Source organism: Artibeus jamaicensis, unplaced genomic scaffold (genome assembly GCF_021234435.1).
Source record: "Artibeus jamaicensis isolate MK-2021 breed Jamaican fruit bat unplaced genomic scaffold, CSHL_Jam_final scaffold_1283, whole genome shotgun sequence".
NCBI classification, from domain to species: Eukaryota; Metazoa; Chordata; class Mammalia; order Chiroptera; family Phyllostomidae; genus Artibeus; species Artibeus jamaicensis.
This window is the reverse complement of record NW_026522028.1, coordinates 16,154,822-16,176,021: the sequence shown is the minus strand read 5'-3', so window position 1 is coordinate 16,176,021 and position 21,200 is coordinate 16,154,822. Positions and strand designations below refer to the sequence as shown.

At 42.7% G+C, this 21,200-nt stretch overlaps 1 protein-coding gene and 1 non-coding gene across 2 annotated transcripts in view; one reads left to right on the top strand and one right to left on the bottom strand.

The window, feature by feature from the left end:
• The window catches only part of CDKL5 (cyclin dependent kinase like 5), a 191,344-nt gene extending 188,304 nt beyond the window's left edge, over nt 1-3,040 (top strand). Inside the window, exons 19-20 of the mRNA XM_053655834.1 lie at nt 2,716-2,769; nt 2,960-3,040. Coding sequence (XP_053511809.1) covers nt 2,716-2,756 — 41 coding nt within the window. The 3' untranslated portion in view covers nt 2,757-2,769; nt 2,960-3,040. The remainder of the gene's footprint in view (nt 1-2,715; nt 2,770-2,959) is intronic.
• Nucleotides 825-897, bottom strand: TRNAV-UAC (transfer RNA valine (anticodon UAC)). The gene has a single exon. It is a non-coding gene; the product is annotated as a tRNA-Val (tRNA).
• Nucleotides 3,041-21,200: the final 18,160 nt, after the last annotated feature.

The following is a 21,200-nucleotide window of genomic DNA, read 5'->3' as shown; positions in this document are numbered from 1 at the left end:
CCCATTTTAGTTCTTGGCCACCACTGTCCTATGTCAGGACCCCAGGACCCCAGCCACCTTTCCTTCATTCCTCCTGTCAATGAAGAAAAGGGCTAACATTAAAAAGATAATAATAACTCCTTAAAATGAAAGTATAATGAAATAATAAAGAAGAACAAAAGAGAACCAGAGACACGTTCAAACAGCATCTATAGGGTGTCTACAAGCCTAACATTTACTCTGTACTGTGTATAAATTCATTAAACAGACGAAGGTCTATTCAACAAACTCTAGTGTTGAATTTAAAAGGAGTAAAAAGGAGTATTTTATTTCAGTTTTTTTTTTAATAAGAAAAAGACTATTTTGCCGTTCTGTATTTTAAAGTTTAATGAAAAATGAAACCTTTAATAGTAATAAGTAATAAACCTTTAGTATTTGAACTTCAAAGAACTGTGGTATTGCCAACATTTTATTTGGAAAGCTTTGGGGCCTGTCCTGGCTTTCGGGTGGTCTTGCTTCCCTCCAGCGCCCAGTTTTCCGAGGCCACCCTGGAGCATTCGAGGAAAGGTGGGGGTAGGCCCCAGCAGGCTGGGGATGCCCTTCAGACTGCGACACTGTCAGGCCGCCACCTCTGCTGCTTTTCAGGTGGGGCGATGGCTGCCGGGATGGGAGAAGCTGGGTATCTGTCATGACGCTTCTGTGATAAAAGCATTAAAAATAATAATAATAAAATAAAATTTTTTTAGGGAGAGGAAAAGAAAGCACCTCGTTTTTGCTTTTCAACTTTTTCCCCGGACCCCTCAACAGATATTGAAAAAGAAGGCGAAGAAAAAGCTTCCTCGCTGTGGTTCCACTGGGGCTCGAACCCAGGACCTTCTGCGTGTAAAGCAGACGTGATAACCACTACACTATGGAACCTCCGCTGGCGGCAGCCCTCTCATTCATGAAGTCATAGTCTCGGCTCAGCGACAGCGTCTGCCTACCCGTCGTAGCCCCGCCCCCGCCGTGGCTCCGCCCTGCTCCCAAGATTCGGCCCCACCTCCAATGTTTCGGATTCTCCCCGCGCCGAATTTGCTTTCCGGTCGACCAGGTTTCCCAGCGGCGGAGAACGCTGCCCAGCTAATCATCCATCCCCAAACTTTCCCTCGGCCGGGGCGTTGGCGAGGCTGTCCTGGCGGGCGGAAGCGGACCTTGGCCGGGGCACAGACCCTTCCGGCAGCTTCCCTCAGCTGGTGAGGGGTCCGCACTTTCCCCATTTTCCCAACGGGCACACTGAGCCGCTTCGGGAGGTTTGGAGGGCGGACAGGAACCCTATTGGGAGCCAAAGATTCAGGCAGCGTGGGGTCCGAGGTGGGCTGAGGAGGTGGCGGTCACTTTATATCGGCATTTATTTTGCCAGGGTTGAAAAAGGCCGCTTGGTGAGTCGGCCTCTTGGCCCAGACTGTAGGCCCCCCTGACCTTTTCCACGGCCTTCTCCAGAGAGGGTCTAACACTGCAGGACTTTTCTTTGATCTCGAGTGGGGTAGGGTTGGGGTGGTGGTGTAGACAAGTCATCCCCTTTATGGATGGGGGTGTGTGTGAAGCAGGAGCAGACACAAAATTTGAGGGACACAATGCAAAAGAAAAAGTGCTAGGCCTTTTGTTCGTAAGCTATTAAGAATTCCAAAAACGGTGACCTCAGAGCACTAAACCCATGAACCTGGTGCTGTGCTTCCAGAACTGTGGTCCCTTAAGGTGCTGGGGCCCTCCATTACAAAGAGTACCTGTACGATTTCCTTCTTGGTTTTCATTGTCAGTGCCATTTATTTATTCACATCCCCCTGACCCGCCTCTCCGCCCCTGTGCCTCTGGACTGATCTTTGTCACCATCATATCAGGCTTGAGAACCACTTAAAACCGTTGGGAGGGCATCTTTTAAGCGCTGAGTGGGACATGGTTGAAGGCTGCCGCTGTCCTTTTCCCTGGCTTCTTCCTCTGAAGCTAGCAGAATACTTTCTGCTAAGAATACTTTCATACTTATGTATGAAAGCAATCCCTTCAGCTATCTCTGTGAAAGAAACAGGTGTGTGAAGGTGCACTAATCTGAGGGGCATAATTTGGGTTCTAGTCCTCCCTTGGCTACTCACTAGCTGTGTACTCTTGAACTAGTCAGTTCACCTCCCAAGCCTCAGTATCCTCCTTGATGGAATGCATGGGTTGGACTAGACACCCCCACTTTCCCCTCTGGATCTAAATGTTACCCCAACTTTCAGGTGAGAGAATGGAGGTAGTAAGAGTCAGTCATCATGAGTCCCGGATGCTCAGTCATAAGTATATCCCACCTGTTTACAAACTGCTCCAAGTTCAAGCCTGCCAAAAATTGGGCCTAAAATTATACTGTGTTTTTGGTTTGTGTCTCTAGGGAATGCTTTGCTCTCCCTCCAGCTTTCTGTCTGCCCTGGCTAATAAGGGTACATTCACCAAGTGCAAGCTTTGGTCTAGTTCCCACATGTTTACTCCATGTAGAACTGAAGCTCCTGTGCCTCCGCTGCATGCAACACGGGGTTCTGCCTTTAGTGAAAAACTCTTCTTGCTTTTCTCCATTTTGACAAGGAGGGAGACTTTTGTTCCACTCCCTGCTGCCCTTGAGGTGTAGTTACAGTCTCTATAATTAATGAAGTGCAATATGGTTTACAAAGCACTTTCACATACATTCCTATGAGGTAACCACAGCAAATATTGCTATCTCTTTTTCAGCCGAGGAAGTTGAAGCCAAAGATATTGAGTGCCTTGCCTGATACCATTCTGCTGGTGAGTGGCAGGGCTGGGCTCATGCTCAGTCTTCTGACACCTAAGTGATTTTAGGAGGCCCATGTGCACAAAGACTACATGTTTTTTCCCATAAGAGTGCCATGGTCTCTTGTACTATTTTTGTATGCATGCCAGTGAGGAAATGGGTACTTTTTAATCTTTTGTGGTTTCTAAATGAAATCCCCCAAAGCAGGAACCAAGAACCTACGGAAACAACTGTTGATGAATTTCCCTTGGAACCACCAGAGTCTTGGATAGTGCCCGAGATGGCCACAGTTGGGCCTGCCACTTCAGTCTGTTCAGTTGGATTTGTGAGGCCTGTCACCCCCAGGTATGCCCATAAGCACCTCAACAACTGTGAGACAAATACACAAACTGGTCAGTAAAGACTACAAGTCACTTCAAGGTTTTTTGAGTCCTCTGATTTCTCATGTGTGCAGTGTGGCTTCCCCAGTGTTTGGCTTCACTGGTGGAGGGTAACTCCACCAGAGAGACTGCAGTCCCAAACACTGAGCTGATTTAGGAAGTGCAGGTGACCTGGTTTCACTTAGAAACAATTGTTCTATGTATTTCAGTGAGTACTCAAGTATTTGCTAAACAAAGTGAGTCATTATCTTGTATGATAGAGCTCACCTTATTTTTCCCCTTTTGCAGTTCATCATGTTCAAAACATTTGAAACTAATCTGTTGGAATGGATATTTGTTGCTTGAATCCCTCTGTCTTCTTACTCTGCTCCAGTCCTGTGATCATTTTTATCACCCATATGCCTTTTTGTTGCTTGTGGCAAGACCACAGTCTGCTAAATTCAACTTTCTCCCTATTCCACCCCTGAATGTGGCCCCAGGAAGAACACACATTCAGGCCTATGGGTTTCATAGTCAGTTCTTGACTACTTACCTCAAGTGAGCCCTTGATGCAGCCCAGAAACATGTCCACTTCCCCTGCCCATTCATTGTCCACCTTTTCTAAAGGGCAGTGTTGTGTCTTGGCTCCCTAAACTTCCTGTACCTCCTTCCCCAATCTTGCAGCTGATGAACTTGCTTCCCATTTCAGTGAAAAAATGGAAGCAGTCAGAAGAGAGCTTCTACAAGTACCCCTCACACCTGTCCACCTTCCTACATCTGTGCCTTCATATACCTAGATCTGGGCTTTTCCTATAGATCCACAGCCTTATTGACATTTGGGACTAGGTAATTCTTGGTTGTGGGGAACTAACCTATGTATTGTAGAATGTTTTTTCACAGCATCCCTAGCTTCTACTCACCAGATACCCACAGCACACCTCCTTTAGTCATGATAACCCAAAATATCCCCTGGGGGACAAAATCTTGGGACCTGTTGGAATGTCTGCAGACAGTTTTTTGTTGCCATGACTGGGGCAGGGGTTGGGGTACTACTGGCTTCTACAGGGTAGAGACCAGGGATGCAGTAAAACATCCTGCATTGCACAGTACAGCACCTACCACAGAGACTTACCTGGTCCCAAATGTCCATAGTGCCATGGTTGAAAAATCCTGCCCTAGATGAATTGTCTACTTTCCCGTCAAAACCCAGCCTTCCACCTGCTCCTGCATGAGTTGGAGGCAACGCCATGGCATGTCACACACATACTATTTTGACATTGTGTTTAATCTGCTCACCAGCTACAGAGGTACTGCCCAGTCTTCCAGTCCCCTGATTAAGGTTTATTATCACGTGTCTCTAATATGTCTAGAAGCACAGTGTTGGGCAGTGTAGGAGTTTTACAAAGAAATATATGGTATGGCCTCATCTCAAGGAGTTTGAAGAACATTAATTAACCCAAAGGAGTAATTTGTTACAAGAAGTTAATGGCTGATAATGGTTTTATGTAGTTTTCCTAACTTAGGATGTTATTGGATTTTAATTAGACCCTGTCTCCTCTCTCTTAAAAAAGAAACCCAAAAGTGGAGAAGGCAGAGGGGAGGGGGGCATGGTGATATGCAGAAATCTGCCTATCTTTAATCCCCCAAATCCCCCCAACACATTCAATGAGCTTAGATTTGCTAGAGACAGCCATTGCATGGAGAAAAGAGATGAGTTCAAAATACTTTGTCTCCCCCTCCCTTATTTCTCTATCTTGAGATGCCTCTAGTTTTTAAAGTCACTCTTCTGGGACTTTAAATGAGTACGGAACAATTTAGCCACTCCTCACTCCTACAGGACCCCACTTAAAAGAAAACGTCTGATAGCAGTGTCTAGCCAGTGGTAATTGGTGACAGAAATGAAATTGGCTACTCTCTCTACTTCGCCAACACTCAATGTCCTCTTTAGATTTTCAAGTGGATTCAACTGTGCACACAATGGGACTTGCCTCTAAGCTTGAGGGGAAGATTTCAAGAGTGGTGCAGGTGTTAAACAAAAATCATATAGTGTATTTTTATTAGTGATTTGGGGGATACAATTAGGGTATAGTCTTAAGGCTATATGTAATAATAAAACTGAAACTAATTAGTAGGTTAACTCAGAAGCTGTCTGAAGACTAGTAGCTTTCCTCTGCTAAATCTTGTGAAAATGAAGTGGATTCTATTTTGTGCAGATTGAGCAGGCTGCCATGACAACTATCTGAATATTACTTCAGTATTAGTCATCGGTTCCCAGTGTCTGACTGTGGGTCCAACATTTATTCTAAAATCCAGATGCACATCTATTCTTGAAAGAGTTCTCCTGAAAATATTTACAAAAAAAAAAAACCCAGAAACTAGGTGGTTTAATTTTTTTAAAAAAAAGAAATTTGAATGAATTTACACAATTGCAAATTGTACATTTTATTGCTGTTCTTTTCTTTTAGAGCGGTGATTTGGGTATGAATTTAGGGTGTATTTGACTATAGATTTGATTAAATAGATACACTAGAGCAGGATTTGGAAAGTTCCCCTCAAGGTATGTAATCTTTGTGTTAAATTCTTCTCTCTCTCTTTTTTTTTCATCCAACAGTATCAGAAGAAATTTGTGGTTGCAAGTGACAGAAGATTCATCCCAAACCAAGTTAGCAAAACCAGTCTCAAATGAATCTGACTGGAAAATTCCAAAGGTAAAATTGTATCCAGAGGTTTACAATGGAGGGCTGAAGCTGCGTTTGCCTGCCTTTCTCTTGGTCTGCCTTTCTCCATGTATCAGTTGCACCCCCTAGACTGGCTCTCTTCATGGTAACACCTTGCTCAGAGCACCACATTTGGGGGAAGAGTGAGTTTGCGCCCCAGCGCTCTCTCCAGGAGCCCTGAGATTCACTGGTGTTGCCTGTCTTTAGCTACAAGGAGCTCACGGGAATGTTCCCTTTTGCCAGAAGAGGATGTGCTAACTGCCTTAGGCCTAAGTTATGTGCCCATCCCTAGACAGTCACTGTTGCTTTGGGAGTAGGCTCATGCTAATTGGCATAAACCCATCAGGGCCCACACTTGGAGTGTGGGGGTGGAGTGGGGTCAATCTCATGCAAACCACAGGGTTGAGAATAGGGAGAGGATTGATTTCAAAATGGAAAATTGGGGCACAATTGCAAGAGAATGGGGGGAATATTTATTAGCCACCTGGGTAGGAACCAAAAGGCTGGGAAAATAATAATAATGATAATAAATTTGTTGAAAAACTATGATCCCGGGCACCCAAACTGCTTTACAAGTGTATTAGAAAATGTGCTTGGCTGCATGTAATAAGGTAAATGACGTAGCAGAGACTTAACACAGAGGGTTGGCTTTTATCTCATGTGCTATGAAGTCAGGAAAGAAGCAGCTTCATACTGTCATCATGTCTCACCCTCCTCCCATGTTTCTGCAACATCATTCGCGGCTGGAGGCTCTTTTCCTAATGTACTCAAGAGGGCTACTCTACTGCAGGTGTTGGGTCCTGGTTCCAGGAAGGATGGGGGAAGGGGAAAGAGAAAAGGGCTCATGACAGGTGGTCTGGTCTTTTTTTCAGGAAAATAGCTTTTCTGGGAGTGTCAGCCAGTACACTTCTGCTTATATTGCATTGGCCAGAACTGTGCCACACGAGTAGCCCGAACTGCAAGGGAACCTAGCAAACCAAGGTGGCAGTAGGTTTGTGTTGGCTAAACCTACTGCCACCTAGAACAAAATTTGGGGGTTTTCTTGGTAAGAAAGGGAGGGAGAATGGATATTGGTTAGGCGACTATTGTATCACTGGCTGCCACACTGTGTATTAACTCATTTATTCCTTATATCAATGCAGTGTGGTGGGTACTATTACTGTCCTGGTTTTTTAAGAAACAAGCACAGACAATTTATGTAATTTTCCCAAGCTCACACTTAGCTGCTAAGGGATGGAGCTAGACTATGACCCCAAGCTATGTGACTCTAGAACCACATGCCGTTAGGTTCCCAGCACATCCTGACCCACAGGCTAGACCACATTTCTTCTCTAGGATGTGTATCCACTCAGAAATTGTAGGCCTCTCCTAGAAATGATAGTTAATATTTGCTTAGCACTTTATAGTTTATGAAGAATTTTCCACTTCGATTATTCCATTTACATATTATTATCCTCATTTCTTAAATGGGAAAACTGAGGCTCAGAGAAGTTACGTAAGTTGCCCAAGTTCCCTAAGTTGTAATTGGCAGGGCTGACATTTCCTTGAAATGTCAAGATCTTACTCCTGGTTCCTTATCCTAATTCTCCCACTCTTTCATGCGCTGAAGACTTCATTTTTAATTTTGTTTAAATGTCAATATTTTGCTGTAGTCCCTATATTAACTTCACAGTTTTCTCAGGAAAAGCAATCCAGAGAAATCTGGGATCTCTCACCAACTTATTTTCAGTGTCCTCTGCACTTAGCCACACCACCAGGAACATGGCACATCAGCAGGAATTGTCTTCTGTAGTAAGAAACAGAGACCTAAAAAGGGAGGTTATTTTTATCTCACACACTATAAAACCCAGAGCTTCATTCATAATATGAAAGTGTTCACTACAAAAAGCTCTTACCTACCTATTTAAGTAAAAGAGTCATTAAACATATTGAAATTTCCTGGCCTTACTTACATCAGGTTAATTTATATTATGTTCCTTCAAAAGTGCTATATTAATCACACTTTTCGCTAAGTAAGAATGACAGTCCATCTCACTGAGGTAGGTTAGTGAAGTTTCACTACATTACTGACACTTCGGTTTGCTTATAATTGTTATTTCTCTCATTCTTTCCAAATATTTAAAATCTACTGAATTGACCAAAAAGCACAAGAATGTTGTGAATATAAATAGTTCGACTTTAAAAGTCATGAAAGGGTGGGCTGAAAAAGACAGTGATTCAAACCAATGAAAATCACACTGTGTTGTAGAGCAATGCCACTCAAAGTGTATTTCACTGTCACCTGGAAGCTTAATAGAAATACAGACTCATGAGCGCCACTCCAGACCTACTGAATGAGAACCTCTGAGGGGCTAGGCTTAAGAATCCGTGTTTTAACAAGACCCCCAGGTGACTTACAAACACATTATAGTTTGAGAAGCACTGTTGTAGAGCGTTTTAGGGAAATGTGCACTTTCTGGAATATTTGTGAAAACACTAACTTCAGCTTTAGTAAACTAAGACCTAGCTATGAAGCCCTGGCTTCTTCTCTGAAAGTCTCCAGATCATAGATTCCACTTACCTATTGCAGGTCACAGGTCCAGTGACCTGTTAAGGTCACTGAGCCTTAACACAAATGTATGCTTGACTCTATCCTATCAACACCACCTAATTAATCTGTGTTCACCTTGCAGGTGTCAGTTCAAAGGTTACTTACTCAGAGAAGCCTTTTTGCGCGACCTCCTGATTTGCTGTCATGAAACGCATATTTCTTTGTAATTTTACATTTATTTTTATAATTTTTTGATGAATGTTTACTTCCCTCACTAGGCTATAACTTCAGGAGGGAAGAGACCTTGTCAGTTCTGCTAACTGATATATCTCTAGGGTCTAGAACAGTGCCTGGCACAGAGTAGATGCTCGATAAATATTTGTTGAACAAGTATATGAATGAAACCAAGACAAAAATAAATGCTCAAAGAAAATTATTTCAAATCTTTTCCAAAGTCTTCACTGTAAGCTCTTAGTCATCTGAGGCAATAGTAGCAAGGGTTTTGAAAAGAAAGCCACAGACCATTCCCAGGCCTTGTTTTAGCTAATACTTTTAACATTTCTCCAAGAAACCAACTGTTCTTTGTTCTTTTTAAAGATTTTGTTTGTTTATTTTTAGAGAGAGTAGAAGGGAGGGAGAAAGAAAGGGATAGAAACATCAATGTGTGGTTGACTCTCAAGCACCCGCCACTGGGGACCTGACCTGCAACCCAGGCATGTGCCCTGACTGGGAATTGAACCAGGGACCCTTTAATTTGTGGGCTGGCACTCAATCCACTGAGCCACACCAGCCGGGGCTGTTCTTTGTTTTCTGTTTATGAATATAAAAATGGTTGATGGGAGGGGGGTAATGGTGGCAAAAAGAAAGCTTAAAGAATCTTGTACCTGCCTTTCCAATAACCAGGATGTGAGTTTTGCATGCAGGTTGTGTTGTTCATACTATATTGGAACGTGATGATGTTATAATTGCATCTGACATCATGTGTTGCCAAGGCAACCTATTGAAGAATCATGGGCCTCTGGTAAACTCCTCAGCTGAGGCCAAGGAGTCCTCTTCAAGTAACATCCATAACCATCAGGACGGATTGAATCCTGAGCCTTCAGCCCAGGCTGAAAGATTCACCAACCAGCCAAGTGAGTATCTAGGATTGTAGAACTGATAAAACTTGAAAAGGTAAGAACTCTTAAAGGAGAAGATGAATTGAATGCAATCTGGGTAGCTATGGAAACATGTTTGAAAGTTAACCCTCTTCTTCCTCTGTTTAGTTGTTTGGCCAACTCTTCTAGGCTTTATATTTTGTGTATAGCCTTTATTGTACTTTATGGAGCTTACTGTACTTTAATATGTATTATATTGGAGCTATGTTTGTAGAGTGGAATTGGGTAACTTTCATGTAGTGGAAGGATGGCCACCCAGTCATAAGACTGCGACATTGTGGAGCTACCTAACCTCTCTTATAAAATGAGGGGCCTTTCTGAACAAGACCAAAATGCCATAATATCTTCCTACAAGTCATAAGACTGTGATGTTGGGGAACCACCTAACCTCTTTTATGAAATGGAGCCCTGGCTGGCGTGGCTCAGTGGATTGAGTTCCAGTTTTTGAACTGAAAGGTTGCCAGTTGGTTTCCCTGTCAGGGCACATGCCTGGGTTGTGGGCTTGGTCCCCATTTGGGGGATGTAAGATACAACCAATCAATGTTTTGCTCCCTCTCTATCTCCCTTCTCCTCTCTCTAAAATTAAGTAAATAAAATATTTTTAAAAATAAATAAAATGGAGAGCATTTCTGAACAAGTCCAGAGGACCATAGTATCCTGCCACAAGTCATAAGAGTGTGATGTTGAGGAGCCACCTAACCTCTTCTATAAAATGGAAGGCCTTTCTTTCTTCCCTGTTTTTCTAAGAGAGGGAAGGAAGAGAGGGAGAAAAACATCAATGTGAGAGAGAAACATTGATTGGTTGCCTCTGGTGCACATTTCAACTGGGGACTGAACTCACAACCTAGACATGTGCCCTGACTGGGAATTAAACCCATGACCTTTCAGTTCACAGGATGACGCCCAACCAACTGTGCCACCCTGGCCAGGGAGAAGGCCTTTCTTAACAAGTCTAAAGGGTCACCTGTTATGGAGCTCTGGGCCAAGAATCTCATGGTAGTCTTGGAAGGGGACATCACCATCTGTGCCCAGATCAGTTTTGCCCAACTCCCAGTGCTTTGGCATGAGAGGGAATTGCATACGTTTCTATTTTTTGTTTTACTTTTGTCTTTGAATGGCAGATTACAGTCCCCGCAAAAGGAAAATCAAAATTACCATTGTTCTGCCATTGACTCCTGCTAGATGACAAACTGAGCTACTGCAAAACAGGAGCACATGCAAGCTAAAGGAACAGATTGTGGCAATATTTAAAAATATCACAACTCTCTAAATAAGAACCGGCTCTGGTAAGCAGATTTGGAATTCACACAAAACACCCATAACTCTGACAATCTGAATTGTGCATTGCCACGGTACATTACTTCTGTGCAGTAATTATAGATGAAGTTATGTTGGACTATATGATAATACCTGTCTCCTTGGATGTACAGACATCCCTCTCTTGGGCCTCTTCCTTTCCAGATTGCTCCTTTGTTCACACCTAATGTCTCTATTCCCCACAGTCTGCCTTTGCCCCTATTGCCTTCTTACTCTATGAGCTCTCCCTGACTATTTTATCATCTCTAATCACTTCAACTGTTATTCGTACCCTGATGACCTCTTTAATCAGAATCTGATTTATTTCTTGGGTTCTAAATGTCAGCTTCGACTGTATATAGAACATTTCAGCTCGTTACTTTTTCTCCACCATAAACACACTTGTCCCCCTTTGTGTCCTACCCCATGCCTGTTAATACTCTTTTGCAATGAATGGCATCACCCATTAGACTATAAATTACAAGAGAGTGGGGACTGCTACTGTACCTTTAGCACCCAGCATTGTGCCTGGCACAAGGCAGATGCCTAGTAAATAGTGTTAAATAAGTGATGAATCCATTTATTTTCCCAAGCTGGAACCCTTGGAATAAATTATTCTTGATGCCTCCATCTCTTTTGCTCCCTATACATAGTCTGGGACCAGTGATGTTTTGTACCTGAAAGGCTTTTCTATTTAGCCCCTCCTCTCCATCCTCGCTGCCTGGGCTTTAATTCAGTCCTTATATCTGTCTCCTGGATTGTGGCAGGTCCTTCCTCATTGGTCTTCTTATGTATGGATTTTCCCTAGTTCATCACCATCTGATCCTGAGGGTGACCTTAAAGTTTGAATCTAATCAGATTACTCTCAGGGTCCCTTTCACTTAGAGTTTACAATCTGGCAGCCTCACATGGGATCCATGGGGTTTATACAATATTGTGAGAAAATGAGAATTACAGTATTTCATTGCTTCTAAGATACACATTTTTTTTCACATTTTAGCACCTCCGAAATTGGAATGGGTCCTAAAATCAGGGGAGTGTCAGAGTTTGATGGGTGGCTTTTTTTATTGGTATGTAAAATAGTGATGCATGTTATAATCGATGGCATCTTGAATTTGCAGACATATACTCATACATTTAAAAATAGGGGGACTTTATATAAAAATATGTTCAGCTTCTCTTGAAAAATTGCATCAGGCAACACTGGGTCAGGATTTCTGGATGGCAGCCTCTAAGAGAGAGCTACCAGTAAGTAGCAGCTGCTTCATTTAGACAAGAACTCTTTAGAATGTCCCATCATTTCCACCCAGGCTGCTTTATTCACTTATATTATCTGCCCCAGCTCATGTAAGCGTTTGAAATTGCATTCCTAACTGATGGGTTAAACTCTGAATTCTTTGTTATGATCTATAAGAATAACCACAGTTGACACCACACTATCTCTCTATGTTCACGTCCCCAGCCTCCGTTTTATACATCCTGTATCCCCCAGTATCAGGAAACTACTCAAATATCACGTGCTCCTGTGTTCCCTGGAATGCCTTTCCGACCTTTTAATCCTCTAAAACATTTCTCAACTTGCCCTGACCAAACTGATATACCTCTGAACTCTAAAAGTACACAGCACATCTCTAGACCTACACCTCCTGTTTTGAAATTATTTGCGGATAGACCCGTGTCCCGCATTATGCTGTACACCTGGCAGGGAAATGAACCAGAGCTCATTGATCTTCGTGTCCCTGCCTCTGGCTGGAACCTGCTCAGTAAGGATCTGTTGAGTAAAGAGTGGATGGGCTGTGTTTTCTAACTGGGAGCTCTGTTCTTTGTGTTTTGCCCATGGTTAGAGAGCTACAAGTGAAAGGGAAGGGCAAGTGTTTTCCGTAGTGCTCATATTTTATAGCAGAAAAACACTGCTTCTGGCTGTGATTTAGGAAGGGCCCTTGGTAGTGAAAGTCAGCCCATAGGGACTTTAATATCTGCAGACCCAAAGGCACTAAATCAGAGCCAACTCTGTAAAGCTTTTTGGAATATTTATTTTTAAATTGGTGTGCAGTAAAATTGACTTGCTGTACAGTTCTGTGAATTTGGACACATGGGAAGATGAGTGTAATTGCCACCATAATTAGGATGTAGACCACCACCCTCCAAAACTCCCCCCGCTGTCCCTTTGTGGGCACACCCTTCCCCACCCATCCACCCTGGCAACCACTGATCAGTGCTCCATCACTACAGTTTTGTCCTTTTGAAAAATCTCATATAACTCTACACAACCTTTTAAATCTGCTTCTTTTACTCAGCAGAATGCCTTTGAGATTCATCTAGGTTGTGTGTATCGATAGTTTGTTGTAGCCTACCTTTGATTTCTTTGAATGACTTTCTGATTACTTGCCAAATCTGGCCTCCCTTCTGTCCTACTTAGTGTGGTTTTTCAATACTCAGAACTCATCCCCGAAAATATATGTGACTCTTTCTCTTTATTTAAATATAATATTACTTGCTATTCTTTCCCTCTCTTCAAATCAAGGCTCTTTAGATCGGAGTGCTTTGAATGTTTTTGATTGTGAACCGCTCACAGTAAAAGCTTTCTGAGACTGGACTCCTAATACAGGTATATTTATTTATTTACAACTGATACTGCTGAACTCACATATTGTGTATGTCACAAACATACATGAAAATAGAAACTTCAAAAAGAATAAGAAAACAGATAAAAATACCAATTTTAATGTTTTACTTTCTATTCTCCAACAAGTAGATCTTCCGTGCTTCTGCTCTGGGGTAGGTACCTCAATTTGGAGACTACCAGCTTCTCGGAAGCTACCATCGAACTAGTAGATTGTTTTCTACTAGTCCCAGCACCAGAAAGCTAGCTGAGAGGCCGCCCCCATCCGAGCTACCCTCCTTTGGTGCTGTCAGGCATTGAGGTATCAGAGATCACAAGTGGACAGACACCTTAAGTAGCGACTACCAAACAGATCTGCACACGTTGTTTTCTCAATCTACTCCTAAATCTAGCCACTTTGCCTAGATTCTGGTGTATTCCACAATGTGTCATGACCCATTAGAATTACTTTCCACCCTGGCTGGTGTGGCTCAGTGGATTTAGCGTTGGCCTGTGAACTGAAAGGTCGACAGTTCGATTCCTAGTCAGGGCACATGACTGGGTTGTGGGCCAATCCTCACTAGGTACCCACCTAAGAGGCAACTGATTGATGTTTTCCCTCTCTTCCTCCCTGCCTTCCTCTTTCTCTGAAAACAAATACAATCTTTTTTTTTTTTAAAGAATTACTTTCCCTTGGCAGAAAGTGGAACTGTGGCCAGCCCCAGGAAACTTGTGAAATAGGAAGGGTTTGCCTGCAGTACCCAGTCTTCCTGTCATGAGGTCAATGGCCTTCTCTGTCCCCTCTGTCTTTCCATAGTTGGCTACTACCATAGACTAGTGAGGTGCTGGTTTGTGTTTCCTCTCTGGCAGATACTTAGACAAGCATTTGAGAGCAAAAAGTATATGTGGAATGTGAAGGTGAATGCAGTAGGGGAGTAGGGAAGTGAGAAAGGAAAGAGAAACAGTCAAGACAGCCAAGGAGAAGTCTAGCCTACAGAGGTGGAGAGGCAGCTGTTTTTCAACCACAGCAGACAGACCCTTTTCTCTGCCTTCTCAAAAGTCTAATTGCAGCAATGTAATTAGGGCCACAGTTCATTGTGATTTCCTTTACCTCTTCCATTTCTTTTTATTCTTTTAAAATATTTTTTAAAGATTTTATTTCTTTTAAACAGAGGAGAAGGGAGGGAGAAAGAAAGGGAGAGAAGCATCAATGTGTGGTTGCCTCTCCTGTGCCCCCTACTGGGGACCTGGCCTGCAACCCAGGCATGTGACCCAATTGAGAATCAAACCAGCGACCCTTTGATTCACAGGCCGGTGCTCAACCCACTGAGCCACACCAGCCAGGGCTTTACCTTTCCCATTTTACACCCTTGTTAAATACTGTAAAATATACTTGTCTACAAGAACACACTCATCTCTCCCTCACCCCTTTTCTTCTGGTTAACTCTTATCTCTGGCTGCTCGATCTTCAGGTCTCAGCCTGGTCATCACTTCCAGAAAGCCTTCTCTCATTCCCTTTTCTAGCTGTTTCTCTCTGTCCCTATTTGCCCTGTTAGAGATTTTATCATACTATATTGCTTCCATTTAGTCATATAATAAATATTATGTGCCTGGTACTGTTTTAGGTACCTGGAATTTATATTCAATTAAGGGAGAGAGATTTTAATTTGTCATTTTATTTTAATTTCTCATTTACCTATGTATATGCCTCAGCTAATCGTTTCCATTTTGTTCACCATTTATGTCTGTCTCTCCCCTACCACATAGGTGGTGCTCAATAAACATGTGTTGAATGAAAGAGCACGGGGCATTGTAGTTAAGAGTGATGGCCTTTTCTGGGGGAAAATGAGCTCTCCTATCTCCTACTGGCTGTTTTCATGCAATGATGTGCCCATTCAGAGACAAGTTAACCTACCTCAACTGGTAGGGGTATAATTCTGTTAATGAGTGAGTTTGGAACTGTTAAAATTACTTTACCCATTTTTTTTCTTTTTTCAGGCTAGGACAACACATCCGTGCTCAGCTAGAGGACATCCAGAGAACATCTGAAAAAAGGCTGGAAACATCATTCTACGAATATACAAGGTACTGACTGAGGCAGTATAGGGGAATGGTTATAAGTAGAGGTTCTAGAGTCCAAGTGCTTCAGTTCAAATCCCAGGTCTGTCACTCTTTTGCTATTTGACTTTGGACTATAGTCCCCAATGCATAAATATTATATACCTCATATGATGGTGTGTGGATGAAATAAGATTAACACATGTAAAGTTAATAAGTGCCTAGAACGTAGTAAGTACTCAATACATGTTACTGTCATTGCAATTTATTCACATACATCAACACTCACTTAATAATTGGAAGCTGGCTCCAATTATTTTTCATGGTGCTCAAAGTAGCATTTTAACATTCTTTGTGCAGTGGGAAAATATGGTTATGTTCCTCATTTTAAGCAAATTCTAAGTTTTAGACAAGTCACATAAAGGGCATAGCCAATCCGATTCATGGGCCAGAAGCTGGTCATTAAAATAATCACCTAAATCATAAGTTCTTTCCCCCCTTTTCTTTCTTTGTGTGATTAAACAAATATTTGGTGAGTACTTACGCATTTGGTGCTGGGAATGCCACGGGGAATGAATGGATCCTTTCCCTTCAGGATTTCACATGTAAAATGACAGATAACAGCACACTTTGGGAAGTTCCATAATTGGATGCACACGTGGCTTTGAGTGCCAGAAAGCAGAGTGACTAACTCCCCTTTGGTGATTCAGGAAAGGCTTCACACAGAGGAGGTGACATTTGAACAACTGCATCTAGACATAGCCATCATTTAATCACTGTGGATTGAATAGGCATTTGGTTGGAAACAGCCATATAACGACACTGTCCACTATTTTTTGCTATCATTTATGATGTGTACAGCAGCCTCATCAGGTCCTGGTCTTGGAGTCCCCGCCAGGGAAGCCTGTACAGTTACATTACCTCATAATGAGCTCCTCTGATAACATTTAATATGCTAATAGGAGTAGAGAAGCCCAGAGCTGCCTTTCCAGTTATTTTTAAAGTGACTCCATTAGATTAAATGGTAAGCTAGGTAAATGCTTTACTGGATCTCCTGTGGCACCCAATTGCAGAAAGGAATTGGCTAAAGAGCAGCTTGGGTGGGGTTATAAAGTGATTATGGCCGGAGTCCTTTAAATCCCAGCTCTCGATGCCTAAGGCCAGTAAGGTAAGGCCATATGCTCTGAAACCAACTAGGAAAAGTGTGGGAGGAAAATTGCTGTCAGTGCAGCTGCAGTCAGAGTGACTCTGGGAATGAGGTCACCCCTGGATTGCCTCAGAAGACAGCCAAACTGTGGCTGGTGGCCTCCAGTACTGACATCTGCACTTTGATTATTCACGTGTCTCTTCTTCCTCTAACTCGGTGAAATGACAGGTCAGCCTTCCTGTTTCCTTTCTGCTGATGGAGGGGGGGTGAATTTCCCTTTCACAGATGGGTTCTCCAACAAGTGGCTAATTGAATAACTGGGGAAATAAAAAATCACATAAATAAATTTGCAGTACAGCATCCAACAACTGCCCCTTTAACCCATGTCTTTTCAAGTCCTAAGGAGGAATGTCTAGTGATCCTAGTCCCTTTGCTTAATTGTACCCAGGCTGCTGTAATTTTTATTAGAAATCATCCTTGGTTGACCTAAAGAGTCAGCCATTGAATGCTTTTCTGCCCTTACTTACCAAAATTCTCTTTTATACTTCGTACTGATGCAGATTATTTATGCAAACAGCAACCTGGTCCTGCCTGTGCAGAGCCTCGTTCTGCCAATACAAGAGCCTGGTCCCTCTGGAAGCAGTCATGTGACTGCAGCCCATTACTTGAGCACATCCCTTATCTCCTAGCCTGGAACAGGGCAGCATTGGGGCAGACAGCTGTGGCTCCAGGCCAGAGCTCAGTCTCTCCCAGATCTGTGGCTCTGGGCTTACCTTCCAGACTGAAAGGCAAGGCAGCCGTGGCCTGTTTGGGTTACTTCTTTGTGTGTGCGGGTGTGTTTATTTCTTGATTTATTTAAACTGGAGCTTGCCCTGCAGAGAGCTGCAGAATTGTGAGATGTGTGGGGTGCATGTGTCTGTGTAGGGGGTGCTCCAGACAAAGTGGCAATTCTACCTTTTTTTCTTTCAGACCTCAGCATTCCTCATAGAGAACATTTTGGGGGGTGAGGAAAAACCTCTATACTGGCCAAGCAAAAGAACCAGGTGATATGTTTGTTTGTTCTTGGGTACTTTGGGGATGCAGAAGTCTACATTATAAACATATATTATCTAGTAACAGAATAGGGAATGTGTGCTGCTTGGAATTTATTTTATTGCTTTGCAATTTCTCGGATTGATTTTTCTCTAAGATGCTTATTGTAAATCACATGCCATTATCTTTAAAAGGCGTACCAGATGACTTTGCAGCCTGAAGGGTCATGGCCTCTGTCAAATGAATGCGACATTGGAAAAAGTCTGTGGTCACTTGGGTGAGAGCTAGAAAATGAGGGAAGGGATACTTCAAAAAAACCCTTCTAGGCCCTTCGAAGTGTGTTCCCCAAGCTCCATTGTACACCTTTAAGTTCAGAAATCTGTTTTTAGCTCCTTTGGCCTCTTGTTATCGCAGAGGACTACAGAGTGTTCATCTGTCTGTAAGAAAGACAAACAGAATTCCTTGCAACATTCAGACATTCTCTTCAGTGATTCAGTGGTTACATACATTGATTAGATTGGGTCCTAAGACCAAGGTGTAGCAAACCTTTTAGCCAACAGACATTTTTGTTCTTTACAGTTAAGCAGAGTGGATCTTCAGGTCTGCCACTGATCAGCTGTGCCACAGATAGCATATTTAATTTCCAAGTCTCAGTTTGTTCATCTAAATATAAGAGTGACGATCCCATCTGGGTGGCTGCTGTGCACATTAACTGGAGTACTCGAAATACAAAGCACCCACTGTGCTGGGTCAATAGTAGTCCCTTAAAAAGGACTGGTGATTTTAGCTGTTATTACTACTGGTATAGTATTTTTGCAGATCTTATTGATCCCAGGGGAAAAGAACCTTTATCTTGTGAGTCTACAATTATCCCAGAACGTGTGGACACCAAAGGGATTTAGTGTCTGGAAGGTCCCAGACAATGCACTTGCAAGTAAGAGATTTGAGCAAACACAAGTTTTGTTTCAACACTTCTACCACAGGGGATCCTCATTCATGCATGTCCCCCCTAACTCATCAGCTAAGGATCGCTCCTCATTAGAACTCAGTACAAGCATGTCAGTTATGAGTTATTATCCCTAGTTCCTTATGAGAAAACTGAGGTGCAGAGGAATTAATGGCTAGCTGAGAAGGATTTAAACTTCGGTTTGTTTGATTTCTAAACCCCAGGCTGCACTGGGCCAGCATTAGGCGGTTAGGAACAGTAGGTGTGTTTGAGTTGCTTTCCCTCAAAAGGGTCCCCTGCTAGGCTGTTTGGGAAGCAGTGGACAGTAGAAATTCGCAACACACATTAATGTCTTGAAGGTTCTGAGGAGTCCTTTAGTAAAAGAGACCTGTGTAATCCTACTTCTCCTGAACTTATTTGATGGTGGGACCTTTCCCCCCCTTTATTCCTAGAATTATAAACCACATAGAACTACTGTTGTACAAACAAACTTTGGAGCACCTGGCATGAAGCCAAGCTGCCACCTGATCACAATCCTGTCTGATGTAACAGATACCTTCAGACACCTCCTGGTGGTCAGTATAGTTCCTCCCTTTTTGTAGCCTTTCAGCCAATGAAAGGAAGAATTACCAGCTTAGTCATACAGATCTCCTGTTATTGATTTCGGATCCCAGATACAAGCAAATGCTACAGTGTTTTACTGAGAGGTAATGGCAGAAGGGGCCTCTCTAGCATGGTCTGCTAGCGACTCCTCTTCTCTGTGCTCCTTAGTTATATTTAGGCCACAGACATCAGGCTGTAGAACCCCTGTTTCAACCAAGATGGAAGATAATGTGGGAAGGTGAGCCCAAAGAGGTATCTGTCCTCCATCAGTGGTACCCACAGTTGAGTGACTGTGGGTTCTAGATTTGGGTTCCTCGGGGCCAGAGATAGAGTAGGAACTTCTTACGAAAGCTGAGTTTTCTCTAGGAAAAGCTGAATTTCTAGCATGGGAAACCACACAGTTCACATCTAGAATGCCAGAGGTGGACTCAAGGTCAATGTGCCTGAGCCACGGTATGAGGGTTCCGTAGAGATGCACACTGAAATAAAATAATGAGTAAGAATGACTTGGGGGGGAGTGGGATAGTGCTCAGAGGGTATTTGACAGTCGAAGTTAGCTTGGCTCCAAGGGCCGTCTTTCATTCTTTCTTTGCATTTCCACCTTTGGAAATGAAAAGTGGTTAGGATGAAAAGAACTGAACAGCATCAAGCAGTTCAACCTTCCACTTCTCCCCCCTCACTCCTCCTCCACACATGCACAGTGAAAACCTTTTAGCAGAAGCCTTAGAAACCTTTCGTTCTGCAAATTATAAGTGAGTGCCAATGATGAGTCACTATTTTATGTTTATGCTTAAAAACCATCCTCAGTATATCTGTATATATTGGTAGAGGCAGCAGCAGTGGGCAAGTTTCAAGCTGTTTTTTTCGCCAAGAGCTGCCTTTTCAGTGGTTGGTGTCACTGACTATGGCATCCTTGGGTCTTTGTGAATTCTGCTCCCTGCCTCTTGAGCTGCAGGAACCCCTTTCAGGCCCCAGGGAACTGTTTCTTCAGAGACTTCTTTAGCACACTAAATGCGTTTTTTTTTTTAAATAAAATTTTTATTGATTTGAGAGAGAGGAAAGGGGAGAGGGAGAGAGAAACATCTGTTTGTTTTTCCACTTAATTTATGCACTCACTGGTTGATTCGTGTATGTGCCCCGATGGTGGGATTGAACCCGCAACCTTGGCATGTGGGGATAATGCTCTGACCAACTGAGTTACCCCGCCAGGGCTAAATGATTTTCTAATGTGGACAGAGGGCAGGAAATGGAGGAAACTTAGGTTTTCTCATATAATGGAAAATCCCTAAATCATTTTTATCAGCTTTGCAGCTAGCTAGAGATGTCCTCAAAGGCACATGCACTGTTTAAACACTTGCTTCTCTCTCTACCTTTAGCTGGGAGATTGCAGTCTAGGCTGGGCAGTGTGTGGGAGTAGGAAGCAGCACCTAGCTTTAACCAGCTCTTGTTTTGGCAAGATTGAAAATGAACTCTCTTTTTCTTCTTCTTCTTCTTTTTTTCACTTTTACCTGAGGGGAAAAAACACTTTTACAATAATTTGCTTAATAATTATATTTAATAATGTAAAAATTCTAATAAACTTTTTTCTAATAACCAAAAGTTCTAGAACAATTCTCATTTCTATCATGACTCTAAAATTTCCTTTAAAAATAGATGTATAAGTACTGCCCATTTTCTGGTTTAATGAAAAGTTTAGAATCAAATAGCTAGCATCTGTGTACAAAATGACAGACTAATAATTATTTTTAGTTATTAATTTAAAAAATATTCCTACCCTCACCCAAGGACATGCTTATTGATTTTAGAGAGGGGAAGAGAGGACCGAAACATCAATGTGAGAGAAACATCGATCAGTTGCCTATTGCACATGCCCCAATCAGGGACTGAAGCCCCAATCAGGGACTGGACCCCCAACCTAGGCACATGCCCTGACCAGGAATCGAACCTGCGACCTTTCAGTTTATGGGACAACACTCCAACCAACTGAGCCACACCAGC